The following is a 24,277-nucleotide window of genomic DNA, read 5'->3' on the forward strand; positions in this document are numbered from 1 at the left end:
TTTCTCCACAAGCTGCCTGCGTCGCAGAGTCCAAGTTTTAAAATCTCACAGGCTTTCTGCCACGAGGCGCGGACGCCATCTTGGGTACCCTTTTTTTTAAATGTCCACGCAGGGTCCCCTTTATTAATAATAACCTTTGGGGAAATGCAGAAATTTTGCAAATCTTACAGTTGTTAATGGAGCTAACCACTCAGTGCATATTTAACAGAAAGGTCTCCATGCTCTGTGCGAAGCCTTGTGACAAGTTGGAGCTGGACTCCTCCATGCTCTGCGACATTGTGCGCAAGCTCACTGGCAGTCTGCCCAGTACACCTAGCTTTTCCTGGTAGATGCCCATCAGCCTTCTTTGGTATCCTGAGCCCTCAAAGTCAGCACTTGAGTCCTCTGCAGTAGAAGTAGTATGCAGCCTTGCCCTCTGTGGAGCTGGCACCTGTGGTGCTCTATCAACCTGCCTGGCTCCTGGGCATTTGTTCCCAGTGAGTGATCACATGTAGAAATCTCCTCTAACCCGAACTCTAAAATCTGCGTGGTGCAAGTATCTGAGCTGGTGCTTGTGAGGTTCAGATCGAGTGATGGTGCATCTTCCAGTGAGCTGTCTCTTCTTTCATGGTATAGAGGCTTCCATATTCTACGAACATGAAATGAAAGAGAGGGTGTTCTGCCCTCGCAACGCGCTTCTATGCAGAGCTAGACAGATAGCGAACAACTCGATATCTTCCAATAAAATCACAAGGCTTGACTTTTCTTGTAACGCTTTACTGAACGATTCTAATTGTAAAACTGAAATACAACACAGAAATGGAAGGACACATTAGTATACAGACGCATAATTGATATGTATACACAAATTTAGGTACGCCTGGGCAACACAGTACATCTGGCAACGAATTACATTTAGCAAGCTGGAAGGCATTCTCTTTAAATTATCCCTGTACATAGTGTATCAAATACGGCTGCTAGTTAACCAGCTAGACAGAGAAAGTTACCACTAAACATTTTCCACAACATACAGTGTACGCTAATCGTCTATAGCATTCTAAGTACTCACAGACAAACAATTTCCAAGACTGAAGCATGGGGACAATACAACCGAGGAGCACCGTGGCGCAGGTCTTGTTCCGGCGGCAGCTCCACGAGGAATGAACTCGCAGTGCCGTGGGGAGCGTGGTGACCTCATCACGCTCGGGGTCGTGACGTCGTCGCGTTTGCCGGTAGTTGCGTCGCTGGCCGTTGGGGCCTAGGTCGGGAGCAGGAGCTGGAGGCCAGGCTGGGCCGGTGCTTGCCGCGGGAGCGGAGGATAGCGGCGCTCCCGGCGGCTGATCGAAGCGGCCGAAGACGCTGGGCCGGGCTGTGCCGGCAGCCTTTCTGGAGAGCCGAGTCGGGCCGGCAGCCGCCTCACGCACGTACGTCACGTCGTACGTGACGTGACGTCAGCACGCTAAGGCGCGTCTTAAAGGGGCAATGGCCCTAAACGGTGAGTTAAAGGGGCAACGGCCCTAACAGGTAAGTTATACATATTTAAGTAGGTTCTGTACATACAGTAAGGTTAAGTTAGAGGGAGAGACAGCACACTCCCCGCTTGGTACAATTCCATTTGTACCACTACAGATACAAAATAACCTGGAGAAAACGTCCTTTGGCTGCCACACGCTCAGAGTCCGTTCTCCAGATTTCTTCGGAAAGGAGGACTACGATCTCCGAGACTGGCCTCGGAAACACCTTGACAGTCTCTTCCTTGACGGTCTTCACCTCCACCTTGCGGACCCTCTTGTCCCTGCTCGGCAGAGTTTTGACGGCCAGTCCCACTGACCGTTCGTTTGTGTGCTTGGCTGTCTTTCAGCAAGACGACATCTCTCACTTTGACATTCGGCTTGTCTTCTGTCCATTTCCTACGGCTCTGTAGGGTGGGCAAATACTCTCCTCCCCATCTCTTCCAAGAAGTGTCTGCACGACACTGTACTTGCTTCCACTGCTTCCCGTGCAGCTCGGCCATGTCGAAGTTTCCAGAGGGAGCTGAAATAGCACTCATCTTTTGAGTCAGGAGCATCGCTGGGGTGGGGACTGCAGGCGTGTCTGGGTCGGTGGACCCCGGCACCAGGGTTCTCCTGAGCGAGCAGAGGCGCCCCGCAGCCTGCTCCCCGCTACTCGGAAGACGGCGTCCAGGAGGGCGAAACGGCAGGGGTGCCGCCCAGCTGTGTCTATCGTCCTTGGACCTTTCAAGCACTGAGCATCCTAGGCCATCTGTGCTCACAGTGGGGCCTGCCTCTTCCTCACAGGCAGAGGAGGTTGACCTATGATGCTGCGTCATGTCGTCGTAGTCCTCCTTTACCTGGATCCTGTTTGGGCACGGGCTGAGACGGGATGTGCGACCGTTGCACGACACGTTTGCTTTATAGACGCTGACATCCGCTGGTTTGTGGACTGTTCCCAGGCAAACTCCACCCACGAGGACCCATCCCAAGTCAAGCCGCTGCGCATAGGGAGCATCGTGGGGCCCGTTGATGTGCTCACGTACCTTGTGCACCCTTAAGATGTCTCTTCCCAAGAGTAGGAGGATTGGAGCGTCCGGGTCCACAGCTGGAATCTTATTGGCAATTGGCTGTAGGTGGGGCTGATGGCGTGCGACCTCTGGGGAGGGGATTTCCGTCCTGTCCTCTGGCATCATGTCGCACTCAATCAAGGTGGGGAGGGGAAGCTGTAGTTTCCCATCCATGGACTCGATCATGAAGTTCCCGACTCTCCTACCCGTAGTATCTGTTGTCCCTGCACAGGTTTTTAGCGTGTACGGAGCGGTGCTGGCCTTGACGTCGAAGAGATTGAAGAATTCCGTCTTCGCTAGGGACTTGTTGCTTTGCTCATCGAGCACTGCATACATTTTGATTGCCTTCTCCTTTCTCCCTGCAGGATATGCTTTAACCAAGCAGATTTTGGAGCATGAGCGTGGGCTGCTTGCATTTCCGCAAACCTCTGTACACTTGGAGGTGACTGAAGATGTGCTTTCGCTTTGCTCCCCGCTATCCTCTTTGTCAACCGCGGCGCTCTCAGTGGTTGACGGAGGAGGACCTGGATGCAGGGCTGCTATGTGTTTTTCGCTGTTGCACTCAAGGCACTTGATTGTCGCCTTGCAGTCTTTTGCCATGTGCGTAGTCGACCCACAACACCTGAAGCAGATGCGGTTCTCTTTCAGGTATGACGTGCGCTCATCAATGGGCTTGTCTCTAAAGCTTCGACACTTTTTGAGTGGGTGGGGCTTCTTGTGTATAGGACACTGACGATCTGGGTCATCCACTTCATTCCCAGCAGAACTGGATTGGTTGACTGAGGGTTCGGCTGGAACCTCTGTTTTGTGCACACTCACAGAGGCTTTGTTGCTGTCCTTTGTGGGTTTCTCTGTTCTCGAAGGAGCGTAACTGCTGGAGGTGGAGAAAGCGAAACTTGGATCATTCCTCACCCTTGCCTGTTGTTGGACAAACCTGGAGAAGAGAGAGAAGGGGGGAAATGCCACTCCATTTTCCTCCTTGTACTTGGATCCCTTAGCTATCCATTTCTCTTGAAGATTGTGGGGGAGCTTTTCCACTATTGGGTTTACCCCGCGAGCCGTATCCAAATACGAGAGGCCGGTCAGGTAACCTTCTCCCTTGGCACACTCCAGTTCGAGGAGAATGTCGCCCAATTCTCTGAGCTCGACATTATCCTTGTTGGTTAGCTTCGGGAAGTCCTCAAGCTTCTTGAGCAGTGCGTGTTCGATGACTTCTGGTGTCCCATAACAGTCGTCGAGACGTTGCCAAACCAGGTCGAGGCCTGCTGTGGAATTGAGGACGTGCGCTGAGCGAATTCTCTTCGCCTGCCTTGACGACTCGGCTCCGAGCCACTTGATCATCAAGTCTAGTTCTTCTCTGGCTGACAGATTCAAGTCCTTGGTGGTACTCAGGAAGGATGCTCTCCATGACCAATAATTTTCAGGACGGTCATCGAATTCTAGGAGGCCTGAACTTAACAATTCTCGGCGAGTAAGGTACCTGGCGAAGTCTTGTGCGCCTTGCGGCTCGGGCGAGGACTGCTTAGCTGGATTGGCCGAGTGTTGTGGAGGTCTCTGCAGGTGGGTCTTACTCGTTTCTTCTCTTTTGAGCTCGGTGTCTCTGAAAACGGGCCGTTTGTTGCTGGGGTGAGTAGCTAGTTCTACGTCGAGATACCTGGATGTTTCCTTTGGGAACACTTTGGAGTGTTGTTGGACATACTCATTTGTACGTTGCACTGGACTGAGGGGCTGTTCCAGGTCATATGTTTCCTGGCTGGGCTCCCCGCGTTCGCTCTCCTCATCTTCTTCATAAGCTGCGGCTTCGGCTTTAGCGGCAGCGGCAGCTCTCTGGCTTTGGAGAATGTGGAGAATGGCAGCGATATCGGCTTTCTGCTTCATCGCACTAGCGTCGAAGTCAGCTCTCTGCTTCATCGCACTAGCGTCGAGGTCGGCTCTCTGCTTCATGAGGTCAGCTTCTTTTTCAGCGAAGGCCAATTGCGCTTGGGTGGCCTTTGCCTTGGCACGTGCTTTGGCGGCTGTAGAAGCTGTCGATGACGACGGTCTGCTGGACCGCCGAGATGACCTAGAGGATACTTTAGAGAACTGTGACTTGGCGTCGTTTGCTGGGAGAGCTGTCGGTGGCGACGGTCTGCTGGACCGCCGAGATGTTCTAGAGGCTGCTTTGGAGGACTGTGACTTGGCCTCGTTTGCTGGGAGAGGCTCATTCTTCTCGATTGGCTGGTCGACTTCCTCTAGAGTATATTGTTTTCCTGAGCGTAGACTCATGGTAGCTGAGTGGTATCTTCCTGTGCTTGAGCCCGCTGTGCTGCTGTCTTTTTACTGTTCTGCCCTCGCAACGCGCTTCTATGCAGAGCTAGACAGATAGCGAACAACTCGATATCTTCCAATAAAATCACAAGGCTTGACTTTTCTTGTAACGCTTTACTGAACGATTCTAATTGTAAAACTGAAATACAACACAGAAATGGAAGGACACATTAGTATACAGACGCATAATTGATATGTATACACAAATTTAGGTACGCCTGGGCAACACAGTACATCTGGCAACGAATTACATTTAGCAAGCTGGAAGGCATTCTCTTTAAATTATCCCTGTACATAGTGTATCAAATACGGCTGCTAGTTAACCAGCTAGACAGAGAAAGTTACCACTAAACATTTTCCACAACATACAGTGTACGCTAATCGTCTATAGCATTCTAAGTACTCACAGACAAACAATTTCCAAGACTGAAGCATGGGGACAATACAACCGAGGAGCACCGTGGCGCAGGTCTTGTTCCGGCGGCAGCTCCACGAGGAATGAACTCGCAGTGCCGTGGGGAGCGTGGTGACCTCATCACGCTCGGGGTCGTGACGTCGTCGCGTTTGCCGGTAGTTGCGTCGCTGGCCGTTGGGGCCTAGGTCGGGAGCAGGAGCTGGAGGCCAGGCTGGGCCGGTGCTTGCCGCGGGAGCGGAGGATAGCGGCGCTCCCGGCGGCTGATCGAAGCGGCCGAAGACGCTGGGCCGGGCTGTGCCGGCAGCCTTTCTGGAGAGCCGAGTCGGGCCGGCAGCCGCCTCACGCACGTACGTCACGTCGTACGTGACGTGACGTCAGCACGCTAAGGCGCGTCTTAAAGGGGCAATGGCCCTAAACGGTGAGTTAAAGGGGCAACGGCCCTAACAGGTAAGTTATACATATTTAAGTAGGTTCTGTACATACAGTAAGGTTAAGTTAGAGGGAGAGACAGCACAGAGGGACTGGGTTACCTTGTGGTGTGAAAGGAGAGCAGAGGTAGAGAAGTGAGTGGTGAAAGCATCTGCAGCTTGTCATGAAGTGAGTGTAGGGTGAGATAAAACTCTGAAAGGATAAAGGTGTGAAGAAATTCTGCGCAACGTCTCCTCCAGCGTTGCCAGTCGCCATGGCCGCGACTCTGCCCCTGCCCACGATAGGCAGTACGCCCTCTTCACATTCCATATAGGAACAGCAGTAGGCCATTTAGCCCCTCGAGCCTGTTCTGCCATTCAATGAGATCATGGCTGATTTGTGACCTAATTCCATATACCTGCCTTTGCCCCATATCCCTTAATGCCTTTATTTAACAAAAATATAACAATCTTAAATTAAAAATTAACAATTGACCCAACATCAATTGCCATTTGCAGAAGAGAGTACAAACTTCTACCACCCTTTTCATGTAGATGTGTACCATCTACAAGATGCACTGCAGCAACTCGCTACGGCTTCTTCGACAGCACCTCCCAAATCTGCAATCTCTGCATAAGAACATATGCTTTAATTCAGGTCTGCTCTCGGGCCGCACTTTTATCCTCTCGCCACTGCCGCTGCTTTAATTCAGGTCCACTCTCAGGTCGCTCTTTATCCTCTCGCCGCCGCTTTAAATTCAGGTCCACTCTCGGGTCGCTCATTATCCTCTCGCCACCGCTTTAATTCAGGTCCACTCTCGGGCCGCTCTTTATCTTCTCACCGCTGCCACTGCTTTAATTCAGGTCTGCTCTCGGGCTGCTCTTTATCCTCTCGCTGCTGCCGCTGCTTTAATTCAGGTCCACTCTCGGGCCGCTCTTTATCCTCTCACCACTGCCGCTGCTTTAATTCAGGTCCACTCTCGGGCCGCTCTTTATCCTCTCGCCGCTGCCGCTGCTTTAATTCAGGTCCACTCTCGGGCTGCTCTTTATCCTCTCGCTGCTGCCGCTGCTTTAATTCAGGTCCACTCTCGGGCCGCTCTTTATCCTCTCGCCGCTGCTTTAATTCAGGTCCACTCTCAGGCCGCTCTTTATCCTCTCACCACTGCTGCTGTTTTAATTCAGGTCCACTCTCGGGCCGCTCTTTAGCCTCTCGCCACTACCGCTGCTTTAATTCAGGTCCACTCTCGGGCCGCTCTTTATCCTCTCGCTGCTGCCGCTGCTTTAATTCAGGTCCGCTCTCGGGCCGCTCTTTATCCTCTCGCCGCTACCGCTGCTTTAATTCAGGTCCACTCTCAGGCCGCTCTTTATCCTCTCACCACTGCTGCTGTTTTAATTCAGGTCCGCTCTCGGTCCGCTCTTTATCCTCTCGCCGCTGCCGCTGCTTTAATTCAGGTCCGCTCTTGGGCCGCTCTTTATCCTCTCGCCGCTGCCGCTGCTTTAATACAAGTCCACTCTCGGGCCGCTCTTTATCCTCTCGCCGCTGCTGCTGCTTTAATTCAGGTTCACTCTCGGGCCGCTCTTTATCCTCTCGCCGCTGCCGCTGCTTTAATTCAGGTCCACTCTCGGGCCGCTCTTTATCCTCTCACCGCTACCGCTGCTTTAATTCAGGTTTGCTCTCGGGCCGCTCTTTATCCTCTTGCCGCTACCGCTGCTTTAATTCAGGTCCGCTCTCGGGCCGCTCTTTATCCTCTCGCCGCTGCCGTTGCTTTAATTCAGGTCCACTCTCGGGCCGCTCTTTATCCTCTCGCTGCTGCCGTTGCTTTAATTCAGGTCCACTCTCGGGCCGCTCTTTATCCTCTCGCCGCTGCCGTTGCTTGAATTCAGGTCCACTCTCGGGCCGCTCTTTATCCTCTCACCACTGCCGCTGCTTTAATTCAGGTCCACTCTCGGGCCGCTCTTTATCCTCTCACCACTGCCGCTGCTTTAATTCAGGTCCGCTCTCGGACTGCTCTTTATCCTCTCGCCGCTGCTTTAATTCAGGTCCGCTCTCGGGCCGCTCTTTATCCTCTCGCCGCTACCGCTGCTTTAATTCAGGTCCACTCTTGGGCCGCTCTTTATCCTCTTGCCGTTGCTGCCGCTGATACCTGGGATGGCAGGAATGACGTATGAGGAGAGATTGGGTCGATTAGGCTTATATTTGCCAGAGTTTAGAAGAATGAGAGGGGATCTCATTGAAACTTATAAAATTCTAACAGGACTAGACAGACTAGATGCAGGAAGGATGTTCCCAATGGCGGGGCAGTCCAGAACCAGGGGTCACAGTCTAAGGATAAGGGGTAAGCCATTTAGGACTGAGATGAGGAGGAATTTCTTCACCCAGAGAGTGGTGAACCTGTGAAATTCTCTACCACACAAGGCAGTTGAGGCCAATTCATTAAATATATTCAAGAAGGAGTTAGATATATTTCTTAAGGCTAAAGGGATCAAGGGATATGGAGAGAAGGCAGGGACAGGGTACTGAATTTGGATGATCAGCCATAATCTCATTGAATGGCGGAACAGGCTCGAGGGACCGAATGGCCTACTCCTGCTCCTATCTTCTATGTTTCTATGTTTCTAATTCAGGTCCGCTCTCGGGCCGCTCTTTATCCTCTCGCCGATGCCGCTGCTTTAATTCAGGTCCGCTCTCGGGCCGCTCTTTATCCTCTTGCCGCTGCTTTAATTCAGGTCCGCTCTCGGGCCGCTCTTTATCCTCTTGCCGCTGCTTTAATTCAGGTCCGCTCTCGGGCCGCTCTTTATCCTCTTGCCGCTGCTTTAATTCAGGTCCGCTCTCGGGCCGCTCTTTATCCTCTCACCGCTGCTTTAATTCAGGTCCGCTCTCGGGCCGCTCTTTATCCTCTCGCCACTGCCGCTGCTTTAATTCAGGTCCACTCTCGGGCCGCTCTTTATCCTCTTGCCGCTGCTTTAATTCAGGTCCGCTCTCGGGTTGCTCTTTATCCTCTCACCGCTGCTTTAATTCAGGTCCGCTCTCGGGCCGCTCTTTATCCTCTCACTGCTGCTTTAATTCAGGTCCGCTCTCGGGCCGCTCTTTATCCTCTCGCCGATGCCGCTGCTTTAATTCAGGTCCGCTCTCGGGCCGCTCTTTATCCTCTTGCCGCTGCTTTAATTCAGGTCCGCTCTCGGGCCGCTCTTTATCCTCTTGCCGCTGCTTTAATTCAGGTCCGCTCTCGGGCCGCTCTTTATCCTCTTGCCGCTGCTTTAATTCAGGTCCGCTCTCGGGCCGCTCTTTATCCTCTTGCCGCTGCTTTAATTCAGGTCCGCTCTCGGGCCGCTCTTTATCCTCTCACCGCTGCTTTAATTCAGGTCCGCTCTCGGGCCGCTCTTTATCCTCTCGCCACTGCCGCTGCTTTAATTCAGGTCCACTCTCGGGCCGCTCTTTATCCTCTTGCCGCTGCTTTAATTCAGGTCCGCTCTCGGGTTGCTCTTTATCCTCTCACCGCTGCTTTAATTCAGGTCCGCTCTCGGGCCGCTCTTTATCCTCTCACTGCTGCTTTAATTCAGGTCCGCTCTCGGGCCGCTCTTTATCCTCTCGCCACTGCCGCTGCTTTAATTCAGGTCCACTCTCGGGCCGCTCTTTATCCTCTTGCCGCTGCTTTATTTCAGGTCCGCTCTCGGGCCGCTCTTTATCCTCTCACTGCTGCTTTAATTCAGGTCCACTCTTGGGCCGCTCTTTGTCCTCTCGCCGATGCCGCTGCTTTAATTCAGGTCCGCTCTCGGGCCGCTCTTTATCCTCTCGCCACTGCCGCTGCTTTAATTCAGGTCCGCTCTCGGGCCGCTCTTTATCCTCTCGCCGATGCCGCTGCTTTAATTCAGGTCCACTCTCGGGCCGCTCTTTATCCTCTCGCCACTGCCGCTGCTTTAATTCAGGTCCGCTCTCGGGCCGCTCTTTATCCTCTCGCCGATGCTGCTGCTTTAATTCAGGTCCACTCTCGGGTCGCTCTTTATCCTCTCGCCACTGCTTTAATTCAGGTCCGCTCTCGGGCCGCACTTTATCCTCTCGCCACTGCTTTAATTCAGGTCCGCTCTCGGGCCGCACTTTATCCTCTCGCCACTGCTTTAATTCAGGTCCACTCTCGAGCCGCTCTTTATCCTCTTGCCACTGCCACTGCTTTAATCTTTACCACCTAGAAGGACAACGCCAGCAGGTGCATGGGAATACCACCACTTCCAAGTTCCCCTCCAAGTCATACACCATCATGACTTGGAAATAAATTGCCATTCCTTCATAGTCATTGGGTCAAGATCCTGGAACTCGCTACCTAACAGCACTGTGTGAGTACCTTCACCACACAGACTGCAGTAGTTCAAGGCGGCCACCACATTTGCAAGGGAAGTTAGGGATGGGCAATAAATGCTGGCCTTGCAAGCGATGACCACATCTTGTGAATGAATAAAAATAAAAATAAAAGAATAATGTGCACAACTCTGGTCTCCATATTACAAAAAAAGATATAGAGGCACTGGAAAAGGTATAAAAAAGATTTACAAGGATGATACCAGGATAAGTTATAAGTATCAGGAAAGACTTAACAGGTCAGGGCTCTTTTCTCCAGAAAAGAGATGGCCGAGAGGTGACCTAATAGAGATCTTTAAAATTATGAAGGGGTTTGATAGTAGATGTAGAGACAATGGGGGTGAAATTGGATATCATCCCATTTGGGGCACTAAGTTTTGAAATTTTGAAAATTTAGCGCCAGGCGCTAAGGATTCCGAACTTCTAGTAAATTGGGTGTTAGCGCCCCAGGAAGGAAATGGGGTGCTAAATCAAGCGATAATGGCCTCAGTGGGGTGCTACAGGGGCACTACCAGCAGAGCGCTAATGAATTTCAGGTGCAATGCATTCAGCAATGATCCTTCACACTGGTTCCTTTCAGCTCTTAAAGGGGAGGTTGCAAAATTGTGCAGATGCTCATTTTCAGCATTGCTGGCTTTGAGGTGACCTGCAAGCAAGTGAATCCCCTGATGGCTATGGCTGTTCCCACTCCTAGGTAGAGCTTGTCGGTTCACAGATGTGGCATTGGAGGCTGGAGTGGAACGAAGGAGGGCAATGCTGTTCCTGGCCACTGGAAGGAGGCCATCACCTCAGGTGTTCAGGGCAATGTGGAGGGAAGTAGCCCAGGAGGTCTCAGCCAGTAGTGTGGTGGAACGCAGCCTGACACAGTGCCACAAGAAATTTGACGGCCTCAGTCGAGCCAAGGTGAGTACATGCTTCAACAGCTCCTACACACCAGCATCTGAACCTCAGTCTGTGCACACTGTGCAACCAACCACACCCCCACCACTCACCCACCAAACATCTTCACCTACTCAAACTCACATCCACATCTCACGTCTTGCCTACAATCACAGCTATTCAACGACGGCAGGCATATCTCCTAAACACATAGCTGGTCTCTGACTGAAACACATTTGTTTCTCCAGCAGGCCAAGATGGCTCACAATAGGAGGGAGCAGCAGAGAACAGGCAGGGGTGATGCACAGCTCCAGCAGCTGTCAGACCTTGAGGAGCGAGTGCTGCGTCTCATTGGGCAGCAGGTGGTGGGCACCATGGCCGTCAGCGACGTTGACCCCATTGGGGCAAAAACGGTACCTTCAGCCCCTCTCCTTCTCTCATCCCACTTCCCCCTCACACCACAAACCTTTTTCACTTTCCACCTCCTGAGAATGTCTGCATTCCTGCCCCCCTGCCCTCACCTTAACGCGAATGTTGTGCCTTTATGCTTTCAGATAATCAGCAACCAGATGACCAGCCTATCCCTGAGCCTCCCACTAAGAGTGAGGAAGGAGAAAAGGAGGAGGAGCAAAGCACCACGTCACTGTATCTCTCACCCACAGGCACCAGCTCAGATACTGGCACTACGCGATCTTTAGAGGCAAGTTTAGTAGAGGGATCTGCACTGGGTGATGCACCGGGGACGAGCTGGCTGCAGCAAGGCCAGGGGGAAAGGGTAGCTCGGGGAACCAACTCCCTGGAGGGCCAGTTCGCGCGTGTGTTCTGCTGCACAGGACTCAGATGAGGACCTCGATGGGGAGGCATTCACAAGAAGGGTGATGGCCATGCACACCGAGATGATAGGTGCAATGGCAAGGGTGCCCCTCGGCAATGGTAAGGAGCGTGGAGGAGTCCGCCTCCAACATTGCACAGAGCTCTACGCACCACGGAGTCCATCATTTCCACTGTGCAGAGGATAGTGGACTCCCGGAGAGACCGTGCGGATCCAGACCTCATGACGCTTGTAGTGGGCTGTGAAGGAATAAGCGATATAACCTATTCAGAAAAATATACTGTTTCATGAAAGAATTCTGTCCTTATTAAAACATGAGAAACTGGGTTTGGCAATTTAGAAACCTAACTATGAAATAGCTAAGAAAGCATTCTGGCTATTGAGATAAAATAACTGTTGACCCTGAATAAATAACCTTATTGAAACAGAAGGTTAAAGGCTCCCGACAGGCTGACCTTTGGGAACAAAACGATGGTTCTAATTTACACTTCGTAAAGAAGGACATAAAGCAAGGAACATCTGCCTTCGTAAAGATGACATAAAGTAAGAAACACCTGCTGTCACACTGTTTTTTATATGGTAAACTTAGAACACCTCGAGATGAGACATGAGTCTGGCACAGGTCAGCAGAAAAATGACTAGAGATAATTAGCTTGCATCAGCAGAAAACCTTAAAGGAAATACCACTGGAAAAGGGTATAAATATTGAACTCTCAAATGGGATAGTAGACTCGCTTTAATTGGGCAAAGCGATTCTCGGCTTCAGAGGCAGCTCTGTAAGTCTCCAACTCTGTACCTCGGGGATCATTGGTATTTGATTTTGGTGGATATCCTGTAGAACACTAAGAACTGTAAAACTGTAGCGAAGTTAAGATTTGAGTGTAAGGTTCTCTGATAATAAGATTGTAAGCTTTCTCTTTTTGGAATTGTTAATGTTGCGATTGACTCACCAACTGTAAATTCGATGTCGGTTCTTTAATAAATCTATATATTTTTAGAATTGTCTCACATAAGACTTTTGTATCAAAAACTCGTGAACTCAATTTCTGTACACTCCTTGGTGAGGAGTTGCAGAATTCTGGAGGGAGTTTTCCGGACCCTCATAATATCCGGAACGTTACAGTCTAGCTAAACTTTTTTAAAGTACTATCTGGAGGAAGGTTACGTTTTCAAGTTGTTCCTTTCCTTTAGGGAGAGATAGTCCGGACCTTTAGACCCAATTAAGCGTCTTTAGGATTTGGCTACCTCAAACTTTAGTTGAAAGTGAACGTCTGAGAAATATGCCTGATCCGGGGTAGCCCTAAAGGGGCTAGGACTAGTAATTATCCCTTCGGGGCAATGTGGCAGCTTCCATTGCTGCACAGGCGAAAGCGACGCAACGTCTTAGTGCTGTAATGCAGACAATGGTTGCTGCCATCAACTCTCAGACTGCTCTCATGCAGTCTCAGCTTGATGCCACACAAGCTCTGACTGCTGCCATCATCGCTGGGTCCACCACAGTCCATCGGGGATCTCACGGTGTTGCAGCAGGCCAGCAATCTGTGCTCCAGCAGATTGGTAGGGATGCTGAGTTGCTGCCCCAGGGGGAGTGGCAGTGGATCAGTGGAGCAGGAACCTGCTGTCCTCTCTCAGGATGACAGCATTCCTGATCCCACCATTGCACATGTCGCTGCCTGTCATCCAGCCAGCACAGACTGCCGTCGCCCAGCCTGAGGTGGTGCAGTCTACAGCCGGGCCTTCCAGGCCCAGAACTGGTCAAAGGCGTCCTGCAAGGCCATCTGTAGTCTCTGGCACCGACACTCAGCAGCCTTCCACCAGCCTTGCAGCAACCACTGGGGAGACACTACATAGGAGCACTAGATTAGGAAAGGGGACTGTAAAGCGAGGAGGCAAGGGTTTGCACAAGGGTGATTAGTCAATATTGTTGTTGTATATATGTGGTTAATGGTTTTTGATAAAGTTATTACTGGAATGTTGCAGATTTGGTGCTGTGTCTCATTTCAGTTTTGAGGTGTGGTATGGAATCACAAAGCGATGGAATGACAGCGACGTGCTCAGCAACCGGAAAGAGGACTCAAAGTCACTGGAAACGAAGTCTGTTGAGGCGGTCATGGACCGACCTTGCAGAACGCTGATTGAGTGGTTGCCTCCTCTGTTGCAGCTGTTCATCCTCCTGTTCCTCCTGCTCATCTTCTTCCTCCTCCTCCTAAGGTGGTGAGGCTATGCCTGGTGGCAATGGCTGCACCTTCATAATGGCCAAGTTGTGCAGCATGCAGCAGGCGATGATGAAAAGTGACACCCGCTCAGCCGAGTACTGGAGGGCTCCTCCCGAGTGGTCAAGGCAGCAGAACCGTTGCTTGAGCACTCTGATGGTCTGCTCAATGATGTTCCTTGTGGCAGCATGGCTCTCATTATATATGAGGGCTGGCCAGGAGTGTTGGGGTTGCGGAGGGGAGTCATGAACCAGATGGAGAGCGGATAGTCCTTGTCGCTCAGCAGCCAGCCGCAAGCTTGATGTGGTGGCTGGAATAGATCTGGCGCAGGATGAAGGCATCTTGGCTGCTGCCAGGATAGCGGTTATTGATGGTCAGGATTTGCCGTGTGTGGTCGCACACCAACTGCACATTAAGTGAATGGTAGCCTTTGCGGTTACGGAATACCTCAGGATTATTATGAGGTGCCTGCAAAGCGACGTGGGTGCAGTCAATGGCGCCCTGCACCATGGGGAAGCCCGCTATCCTGGCAAAGCCACATGCACGCTCGTGCTGCTTCTTTCTGGTCATGTGGAAGGAAATGCAGTCCCTTCTCCTTCTGTACAGAGCATCTGTGACCTGGCGGATGAAGCAATGGATGACAAACTTGGAGATGTTAGAGATGTTGCCTGTCGCACACTGGAATGATCAACTGGTGTAGAAATTGAGGGCGACGGTGGCCTTGACTGCACTGAGAGAGCCATGATGGTCCTGATCTGAGGCTCGAGGTCTGGCTGCAGGAGGTGGCAGAGCTCTGTGACCACATCCTTGCTAAAGCGGAGCCTTCTAACACATTAGTCCTCAGCAAAATTCATGTAGGAGAACTGCTGCCCGAATATCCTGGGTGGGTAAGGCCTCCTGTTGAGAGCCCTGTTGGCCCTTCTACCTCTGGCCACATTTTGCACTCTTTCTCTGTGCCTCAGTTGTCTCTGCCATTGACGCTGGAGGGTGAGGTCCAGTGCCAGTACAGCCCCCATGAAAGGATACAAATATTGCACTTTCAAATCTCCCCTCAATGAAACTGAAGAATCTTTATGTGCCAGAACACTTGTCAAAATGCAAAATGCTCAAATAAGTCAAAAGGCCTCTTTGCCTATGTGAAACTAACAACACAGCATTGTTGGCCGACGAAAACTAAACCGATGTGGACGTCTTTAAATAGCACTCCTCCAGGGGACATCTGACTGAAAGCCACTTCCTCTACCTGTCATTAATGGCAGGCCCACAAGCAGGGGCGAGAGGAAATTTTTCATCCGGGGCGTGACCGGGGCGCTACGCATGGCAATGATGTCACGCTCTCTGGGCACAGGAGAGCGGGGCACAACGTCTTATTGCCGCCGCAAAACTCCCAGTGAATTTAGCGGGAGGCGTTGATATCGCTGCGCCCGGTCACAAACCCATTTGCGCCCCATTAGCGTCCCGGGAGGCGCAAAGGAGCCCAATTTCTAGCCCAATGTTTCCATTTCTGAGGAGACCAAAGCTAGAAGGCGTGAATATAAGATAGTCACTAATAAATTGAGGATACTTTTTGATGCGCTATCAATTACTCATAAAAGACTGAGAGTTAAGAGAGTAACTAAAGGCTTTTATTAACAAAAGAATGAAGGTCTGCCTCGAGTGGTCGACCGGTCCAGAATACAAAGGGGCTGGGGAGCAGTCACCTTTATACTAGGACTTGTGGGAGGAGTCAGCCGAGGCATGTCCAGGCATGTACACAGTGGAATACAAACAGTGGTTTACCACATTCACCCCTTGTTTAAAATTGAGTCCGGCGGGGTGAAGTGTATTAAAAGTTAGTGTACTGGAGTCTCTCCGGAGGTCTTGTCTGCCACTGTGATCGGCATGGCGACGGCAGGGGTAGTGGAGCTTCCGGCGTCGAGTCCCACGTAGGCTGTGGCATAGGCGTGTCGTCCTCGTAGATGTCGAGCGGGTCGCTGGGCCCAGGCCTGCCGTCTGCCGGGGCTGGATATCGGATCGTGGGGGGGGGGTGGTAGTGAGTAGTGGGTTACTGCGGCCCCCGAGGGTGCAAGGTCTCTTATGGAAACTGTGTCCTCCCGCCCGTCCGGGTATGCAATGTAAGCATACTGGGGGTTGGCGTGGAGGAGGTCGACCCTCTCGACCAGGGGGTCCGTTTTATGGGTCCTCACGTGCCTTCTCAGTAGGACCGGCCCTGGGGACGTCAGCCATGGCGGTAGCGATGTCCCCGATGTGGACTTCCTTGGGAAGACAAACATTTTCTCATGAGGGGTGGCGTTAGTGGCAGTGCAGAGCAGTGACCGAATAGAGTGGAGCGCATCGGGGAGCACATCCTGCCAGCGGGAGGTTGGAAGGCCCCTAGACTTTAAGGCTAGCAGGGCGGCCTTCCAAACTGTCGCATTTTCTCTTTCCACCTGTCCGTTCCCCCGGGGGTTGTAACTGGTGGTCCTGCTTGTGGTAATACCCCTAGTTAGCAGGTACTGACAGAGTTCGTCACTCATAAACGATGAGCCCCGGTCGCTATGGATATAGCTGGGGAAACCGAACAGGGTGAAGAGGTCGTTCAGACATTTAATGACCGTGGCACTGGTCATGTCCGGGCAGGGGATGGCGAATGGGAAACGGGAGTACTCATCAATAATATTGAGGAAGTACACATTGCGGTCGGAGGAGGGGAGAGGCCCTTTAAAATCAACGCTCAGGCGCTCGAAGGGGCGAGTGGCTTTTACCAGGTGGGCCCTGTCTGGTCTATAAAAGTGCGGTTTGCACTCAGCGCAGACTTGGCAGTTCCTGGTCATGGTCCTGACCTCCTCAATAGAGTAAGGCAGGTTGCGGGCCTTGATGAAGTGGAAGAACCTGGTGACCCCCGGGTGGCAGAGGTCATTGTGGAGGGCTCGCAGTCTATCGATCTGCGCGCTGGCGCAGGTGCCACGCGATAGCGCATCCGGGGGTTCATTGAGCTTCCCGGGCCGGTACAAGATCTCGTAATTGTAGGTGGAAAGTTCGATTCTCCACCTCAAGATCTTGTCATTTTTGATTTTGCCCCTCTGCTTGTTGTTAAACATGAAAGCAACTGAACGTTGGTCAGTGAGCAGGGTAAATCGTTTTCCGGCCAGGTAGTGCCTCCAATGACGCACAGCCTCCACAATCGCCTGGGCCTCCTTCTCAACAGCGGAGTGTCTGGTCTCCGGGCCTTGGAGGGTTCGTGAAAAGAAGGCCACGGGTCTCCCCGCCTGATTGAGGGTAGCGGCCAGGGCAAAGTCGGACACGTCGCTTTCCACCTGGAAGGGGATGGATTCGTCCACTGCGTGCATGGTGGTTTTGGCAATGTCTTCCTTGATACGGTGGAAGGCTAAGCGGGTCTCTGCCGTCAAGGGAAAAGAGGTGGACTTGATCAGCGGATGGGCCTTGTCCGCATAGTAGGGGACCCACTGGGCATAATAGGAGAAAAACCCTAGGCACCTCTTCAGGGCCTTGAAGCAGTGGGGCAGTGGGAGTTCCATAAGGGGACGCATCCGGTCGGGGTCGGGGCCGATGACTCCGTGTTCCACAACACAGCCAAGGATGGCGAGGTGGTTTGTGCGGAATATGCACTTCTCCTTGTTATATGTCAGGTTCAGGAGTTGGGCGGTGCGGAGGAATTTTTCGAGGTTTGCGTCATGGTCCTGCAAGTCACGGCCGCAGATGGTCACATTGTCCAGATATGGGAAAGTGGCCTGCAACGCATTTTGATCGACCATCCGGTCCATCTCCCTTTGGAAGACGGAGACCCCGTTGGTGACGCCAAAGGGAACCCTAAGGAAGTGATAGAGGCGGTCGTTTGCCTCAAAGGCGGTATACTGGCGGTCCTCAGGGCGGATAGGGAGCTGGTGGTACGCTGATTTCAGGTCAATGGTCGAGAAGACGCGGTACTGCGCGATCTGGTTGACCATATCAGCTATGCGGGGGAGTGGGTAGGCGTCCAGCAGGGTGTAGCGATTTATTGTCTGGCTGTAGTCGATGACCAGGCGCTGCTTCTCGCCGGTCTTAACGACCACAACCTGGGCTCGCCAGGGGCTGGTGCTGCCCTCAATAATCCCTTCCTTCAGGAGCCGCTCCACTTCGGTTTTAATGAAAACCCTGTCCCCGGCACTGTATCGCCTGCTCTTTTTGGCGATGGGCTTACAGTCGGGGGTGAGGTTAGCAAACAGTGGGGGGGGGGGGTGACTCTGAGTGTGGAGAGGTTGCACCTGGTGCGCGGCGGGCAATTTGGGAGCTGCTGGCTGCGGACTGTGAGTGGGGGTAGGGGTCCACCGTACGCCATCGTAACACTTTTAAGGTGGCACTGAAAATCTAACCCCAGCAGGACGGCAGCGCAGAGGTCGGGCAGGACCAGAAGTTTAAAATGATCGTACACGGTCCCGTCTACTACGAGTGTCACTACGCAGTAGCCGCCGATGTCCGCCGACTGGGATTCGGAGGCCATAGAAATCCGCTGGTGCGCAGGCAGGACTGGGAGAGAGCAACGCCGCACCGTGTCAGGGTGGATGAAGCTCTCCGTGCTCCCAGAGTCAAAAAGGCAGATTGTATTGTGGCCATTTACCTTAATGTCCACTGTGGAACTGGCCAGCTGGTACGGTCTCGCTTGGTCCAGTGTAACGGATGCCAGCGTAGGGGTCGGTGTGTCACTGCGGGTATCAGATGAGGCGGTGTTGGGGGCCTGCTGCATTCCGGCTGTCGTCCAAGATGGCGGCGTCCATGATCCCCATGTGGCTGGAGGCGTCCAAAATGGCTGCTGTACCGGTGGTTCGCACATGGCCGGGGAGGCCCAAGATGGCGGCCCGCATGGCCCACACGCGGCGCTGCTGGGGTTCGGGTGGCTTTGGCCCTGCAGACGTTAGCGTAGTGTCCCTTCTTCCCGCAGCCCGAGCAGATCGCGTTTTTCGCCGGGCAGCGCGCTCTGGGGTGTTTTGCCTGGCCACAGAAGTAGCATTTCTGGCCTTGGGGCACTGCTGTCTGGCCTTGGGACACTGCTGCGGTAGTTGGGCCGTTGCTGGGGTGTGGCTGGGGTGGCACGGCGCTATGAAGCGGTCCTACCGTGTCCCAGGCTGTCATTCCCCGCGGCGTCCACGGTGCAGAGGAGTAGGCATCCATGCCCCGGTAGGCTGCATCCAATGATAGTGCGAGTTCAGAGGCCTTGTTGAGGTCGAGGTCACTCTGCTCCAACAGTCGCTGTCGGGTGTAATTGGATCTGTGGCCCGCTACAAAAGCGTCCCGGATAAGTTCCTCTGTGTACACGGCGGCCTTTACATCCTTACAACCACAGGCCCGGCCAAGCACAGACAGTGCCTGAAGGTATTCCACGGTCGATTCCCCAGGTTGTTGTTTACGACTCCCCAGAAGGTGCCTGGCGTACACTTCGTTCACTGGGCACGTGTACTGGTCCTTGAGGAGCTTGATAGCGTCCACGTACGAGGTCGCGTCTTGGATGACCGAGTACACTCGGTGGTTCACTTTGGAGGTCAGGACATCCAGTTTGTCCTCGTCCGATTTGCTTGCTGCGGAGGCGGTCAGGAATTTTTCGAAACACTTAAGCCAGTGAGTAAACTTGGTGGATGAGTCTGCCTCCCGATGATCTAAGTCCAGGCATGCTGGTGTGAGGATCTTCTCCATTATAAAAATTTTGTTAATAAAATTGATGCGCTATCAATTACTCATAAAAGACTGAGAGTTAAGAGAGTAACTAAAGGCTTTTATTAACAAAAGAATGAAGGTCTGCCTCGAGTGGTCGACCGGTCCAGAATACAAAGGGGCTGGGGAGCAGTCACCCTTATACTAGGACTTGTGGGAGGAGTCAGCCGAGGCATGTCCAGGCATGTACACAGTGGAATACAAACAGTGGTTTACCACACTTTTTTTTACCAGAGTGGTTAGAATGTGGTACTAGCTACCACATCAAAAAGTTGAGGTGAATAGCATAGATGAATTTTAGGGGATGCTAGATAAGAACTTCTTCCTGCTTTGCAGCCAAGTCCTGGGTGCTAGCCTCCTGCCATTCACATACCCTGCAATTTATTCCAACTTTTAAACATTTTCTGTCCCTGTTTCTCTGGCTCTGTATTTGTTGAAAAGCTGTTCAGCGCCAACATCTTCCCAGTTGTGATGGAAAGGTCATCGACTTGAAACGTTAACTCTCTTTCTCTCTCCACAGATGCTACCTGACCTGCTGACTGTTTCCAGCATTATCTGTTTTTATTTATAATTAAGAATCACCCTTGTGCCAGCCTTGGTGCCTGTCTTGCGCGGTCCTTCCTCCTTTATAGTGTTCCTATGAGGTGTTCCCCATACTCTGCAATTTCCTCCCACTGACGACAGTGTTGATGCCTGGAGGGCTTCCAGTCCCCTGTGTGGGGGTAAGGGGATCTCCCTCCACTCGTCCACTACCTGCACAGCGGCCTCTATAGCAGCATCGGAACATCCCGGTGTCCTTTCAGTACTTGTGTCAGCCATATCTCTCCTCCCAAAAAAGTTTCCTTGATATCTGCAGCCAGAATGCACCTACGAACATATGGAATTGATGGGCAGGAAAATACCAGCGCTCCTGTGCCACATTGTGATGGCTGGAGCATCACGACTAAACACTTCCTATGGCCACTGCCATCCACCCATCCCGCAGCCATGTAATCTCCTGGGAGAGGCAAAAAGATATGAAAAACCCAGGGCCAATAAGAGAGCAAATACACTGTAAAATTCCTGTTCGACCCTCTCAGACAATCAAACCCAGTCCAGGGGAACACGTGTTACCTATCAAGACACTTACCTTCTATATGATGCGACCTCTGTCCAAGTTAAGAACTGGTCCAGCAACCTCTTGCAAACACGCACCACACCAGCCGGCAATCTATTCATGAGGCTCGCTGTTCTGGGAAAAGAAGAACTGCCTAACGTCCAGTCTATTCATACTCTTACTTAGTTTAAACCTCCCCTTTAAGATATATTGGCTGCCTTTAAGTGGTGTCATAGATGCCCGAAAGCAGGTCCCCCCCATAGGTCTGCAGCCAATGAGCAGTTCGGATAGCGCTGGCTGCACGTCTCACTCATGAAACTCGTGCAGCCTGAGTAAATTAGAACAGGTGTGTGTGGTGCACGCATATCCCCTGTGTGCCCGTTTCCAGGCAAGATGAGATGTCCAGGCCTTCCAACCTGCTGTATCTAAATAACGTTGATGATACCAACGTTGCTTGATGACCTGAGGCAGTAGATCGATACATCCTGAATAAATCAGCCTTCACCAAAAGAGGGAAAATGCACAAAATCACACCCAGTGTACAAATAAACTGCATTGTGCTGTGTAGGTGCAACATCACAACACACCAGTCCCAACCTTCCAACTTTCAATACATATTACTGACTTCTTCCTGCCAGTTGCTCCCTTCATGGTCGACTTCTTCAGGTGTGGCCCCTGTTTTGGGCAGTTGAGTAATTACCTGAGAAGCTGACGATGGCGTGGACATTTTTTTAGTTGCATCTTCCTCTATGTCACCCTCTGAAACTGAAGTTGATGGTAGAGGAGATTCTATTCCTGTTAAATCCAGAGCGGAATGTGTTGCCAAATGTATCTAAATAGAAAGATATGATTATTTTTAGCAATGCCACCTATATTTTTCTATAACTCTGCACCGCCTCCTACACTGAACAAGGCAGACCAGTGAGATCTAGGGCATATTTATGCATTGCGAAATAGGAAGCCAAGACAACTACTGAGCCATTTTCCCAACTGCCAGTGGGAATGATTCACCATTTATTGAGCAAGGAATGTTAACTGAACATATGAACCATTTATAAATCCGTTCATTCGATTTCTTGAGAATGGTGAGAGGTGGTTTGTCTAATGGATAGAATGATCTGCTTGTTGATGTTCAGCTCTTTATAATTTTGGAGTTCTGTCTCTTGAGTGTTGAAGGTAGTTGATTGACTCGGGACATTTCTATCTACTTCCCCCAGGTTATTACCAGCTGCATCATGTAAGTAACTAGGATTCCATCTCTCCTATGGAAGTACAAGGATCAAGCGGCTATAGTACGATCAGTTTTGAGAACTTCTGGGTATTGGTGCCAGTGAGGACCAAGACAGAAATATATGTGCCCAGAATTTGCGGTCAGCGGCGAAGCAATGGTGATCGCTGCTGACCTCAAAGAAAGTTGTCCTCAAAGATCTCTCGATCTCTGTGGCGCAAACTTTAGCTTGCTCTATATTAAATTGAATGTAGCGCTGTCAAAAGGGGATCCCCAGCGTAGAGCAGCAGTGATGTCATCAAGCTGCCTAAACAGCCAATCACATTGAAGAATTCTCACAGACAACAAACCAGGAAGTAAAAAGCACTGATTATCAATTGGGTTTTTAAAATTTTTACAGACAGCGAAATAAAGATTGGAACATACACATGTGGTTAAGGTAGAAGCTGAAATATCATAAACTTCAAAAAAAGTTTTAAAATATTTTATCATTTTAAAAGTCCAGTAATTTTTTATCCTAATGGTGAAATTTAATATTCCAGAAATATAAATGTTGCTTTTCAGGGCTAGAATGGTTGTTCAGCAGTCCATATGCCGTTAAAATCCCAGCTACAGCTATTCCAACTGGGCTTAACTTTTTCTGGATGTTTAACAGCGATATTATTTGGAAAAGTTTAAGTTATCGTCAGTTCAATTGTTTTCACTGTTTGCCAGCTATAGGGAGTTTCATAGCGCAGCCTTAGGCGGAACAGGGAATGACTGACCGCAACTTCAGGATTTCTGCGTTTAGATGCACATGCGCTCACTTCTGAAGTTACGGTCAGTTTCAGAGGGGTAATGACAGCGAATGCTGACAGTTTCACCATCATCACCACACAAAAATCTGGGCCTAGATTTCAGGAAGACAAAATTAAAAGAAGTTAATCAGGCCATATCACCGAGAGATAGAGTGAAATCTGTAAATTACGGACACCATCAGCTGTCCATTTTTATGCAGGTGTCCTTTTTTTCAAAACGGTGATTGTATGTACTGTAAATATTTTCAGTGGAATGGTGAGGTCTATACTCAGCAACCATAGCAGCAGAGAAACTGTTCTATTCCTGGGATAGATACGTGGAAGCATGCAATCCTAGAGATAGAGAGGTTTCTCTGCAAAAGCACTTCAGCTAGTCCCACTCCCCCGCCCTTTCCCCATAACCCTGCAAATGTTTTTCCTTCAGGTATTTATCCAATTCCCTTTTGAAAGCCACAATTGAAACTGCCTCCACCACCCTTTCAGGCAGTGCACTGCAGATCCTAATCATTCGCTGCGTAAAAAAGCTTTTTCCTCATGTCGCCTTTGGTTCTTTTGCCAATCACCTTAAATCTGTGCCCTCTAGTTCTCGACCCTTCTGCCAATGGGAACAGTTTCTCTCTATCTACTCTGTCCAGACCCCACATGATTTTGAATACCTCTGTCAAATCTCCTCTTAATCTTCTCTGCTCTAAGGAGAACAACCCCAGCTTCTCCAGTCTATCCACGTAACTGAAGTCCCTCATCCCTGAAATCATTCTCGTAAATCTTTTCTGCACCCTCTGTAAGGCCTTCACATCCTTCCTAAAGTGTGGTGCCCAGAATTGGACACAATACCCCAGTTGAGGCTGAACCAGTGTTTTATAAAGGTTCATCATAACTTCCTTGCTTTTGTACTCTGTGCCTCTATTTATGAAGCCCAGGATCCCATATGCCTTTTTAACCGCTTTCTCAACCTGCCCTGCCACCTTCACCGATTTGTGCACATATACCCCTAGGTCTCTCTGTTCATGTACCCCCTTTAGGATCGTATCCTTTAGTTTATATTGCCTCTCCTCGTTCTTCCTACCAAAATGTATCACTTCGCAATTTTCTGTATTAAAGTTCATCTGCCACGTGTCTGTCCATTTTACCAGCCTGTCTATGTCTTCTTGAAGTCTATCACTGTCCTCCTCACTGTTCACTATACTTCCAAGTTTTGTGTCATCTGCTAATTTTGAAATTGTGCCCTGTACTCCCAAATCATTAATATATATCAAGAAATGCAGTGGTCCTACTACCGACCCCTGGGGAATATAAGAACATAAGAAATAGTAGCAGGAGTAGGCCATTTGGCCCCTCGAGCCTGCTCCTCCATTCAATAACCTCATGGCTGATCTTCTACCTCAACTCCACTTTCCTGCACTATCCCCATATCACTTGATTCCTTTAATATCCAAAAATCTATCACTCTCTGTCTTGAATATACTCAACGACTGAGCCTCCACAGCCCTCTGGGGTAGAGAATTCCAATGATTCACCACCCTCT

At 50.9% G+C, this 24,277-nt stretch overlaps 2 protein-coding genes across 4 annotated transcripts in view; both read right to left on the bottom strand.

Moving 5' to 3' along the window:
* The window catches only part of LOC147120008 (uncharacterized), a 143,488-nt gene that overhangs the window by 75,526 nt on the left and 43,685 nt on the right, over window positions 1-24,277 (bottom strand). For all 3 annotated transcript variants that reach the window (XM_085985498.1, XM_085985497.1, XM_085985496.1), the window contains exon 2: window positions 21,428-21,559. In XM_085985498.1, the coding sequence (XP_085841624.1) occupies window positions 21,428-21,559 (132 nt within the window). The remainder of the gene's footprint in view (window positions 1-21,427; window positions 21,560-24,277) is intronic.
* Window positions 673-5,769, bottom strand: LOC147120009 (uncharacterized). Its single transcript, XM_085985495.1, has 2 exons — window positions 5,254-5,769; window positions 673-4,985 (listed from the first exon to the last, which is right to left on the bottom strand). The coding sequence occupies exon 2, from the start codon at window positions 4,802-4,804 to the stop codon at window positions 1,652-1,654; it is 3,153 nt and encodes a 1,050-aa protein (XP_085841621.1). The 5' UTR covers window positions 4,805-4,985; window positions 5,254-5,769; the 3' UTR covers window positions 673-1,651.

Source organism: Somniosus microcephalus, chromosome 4 (assembly GCF_052327205.1).
Source record: "Somniosus microcephalus isolate GS21.2 chromosome 4, FLI_Smic_1.0, whole genome shotgun sequence".
NCBI lineage: Eukaryota > Metazoa > Chordata > Chondrichthyes > Squaliformes > Somniosidae > Somniosus > Somniosus microcephalus.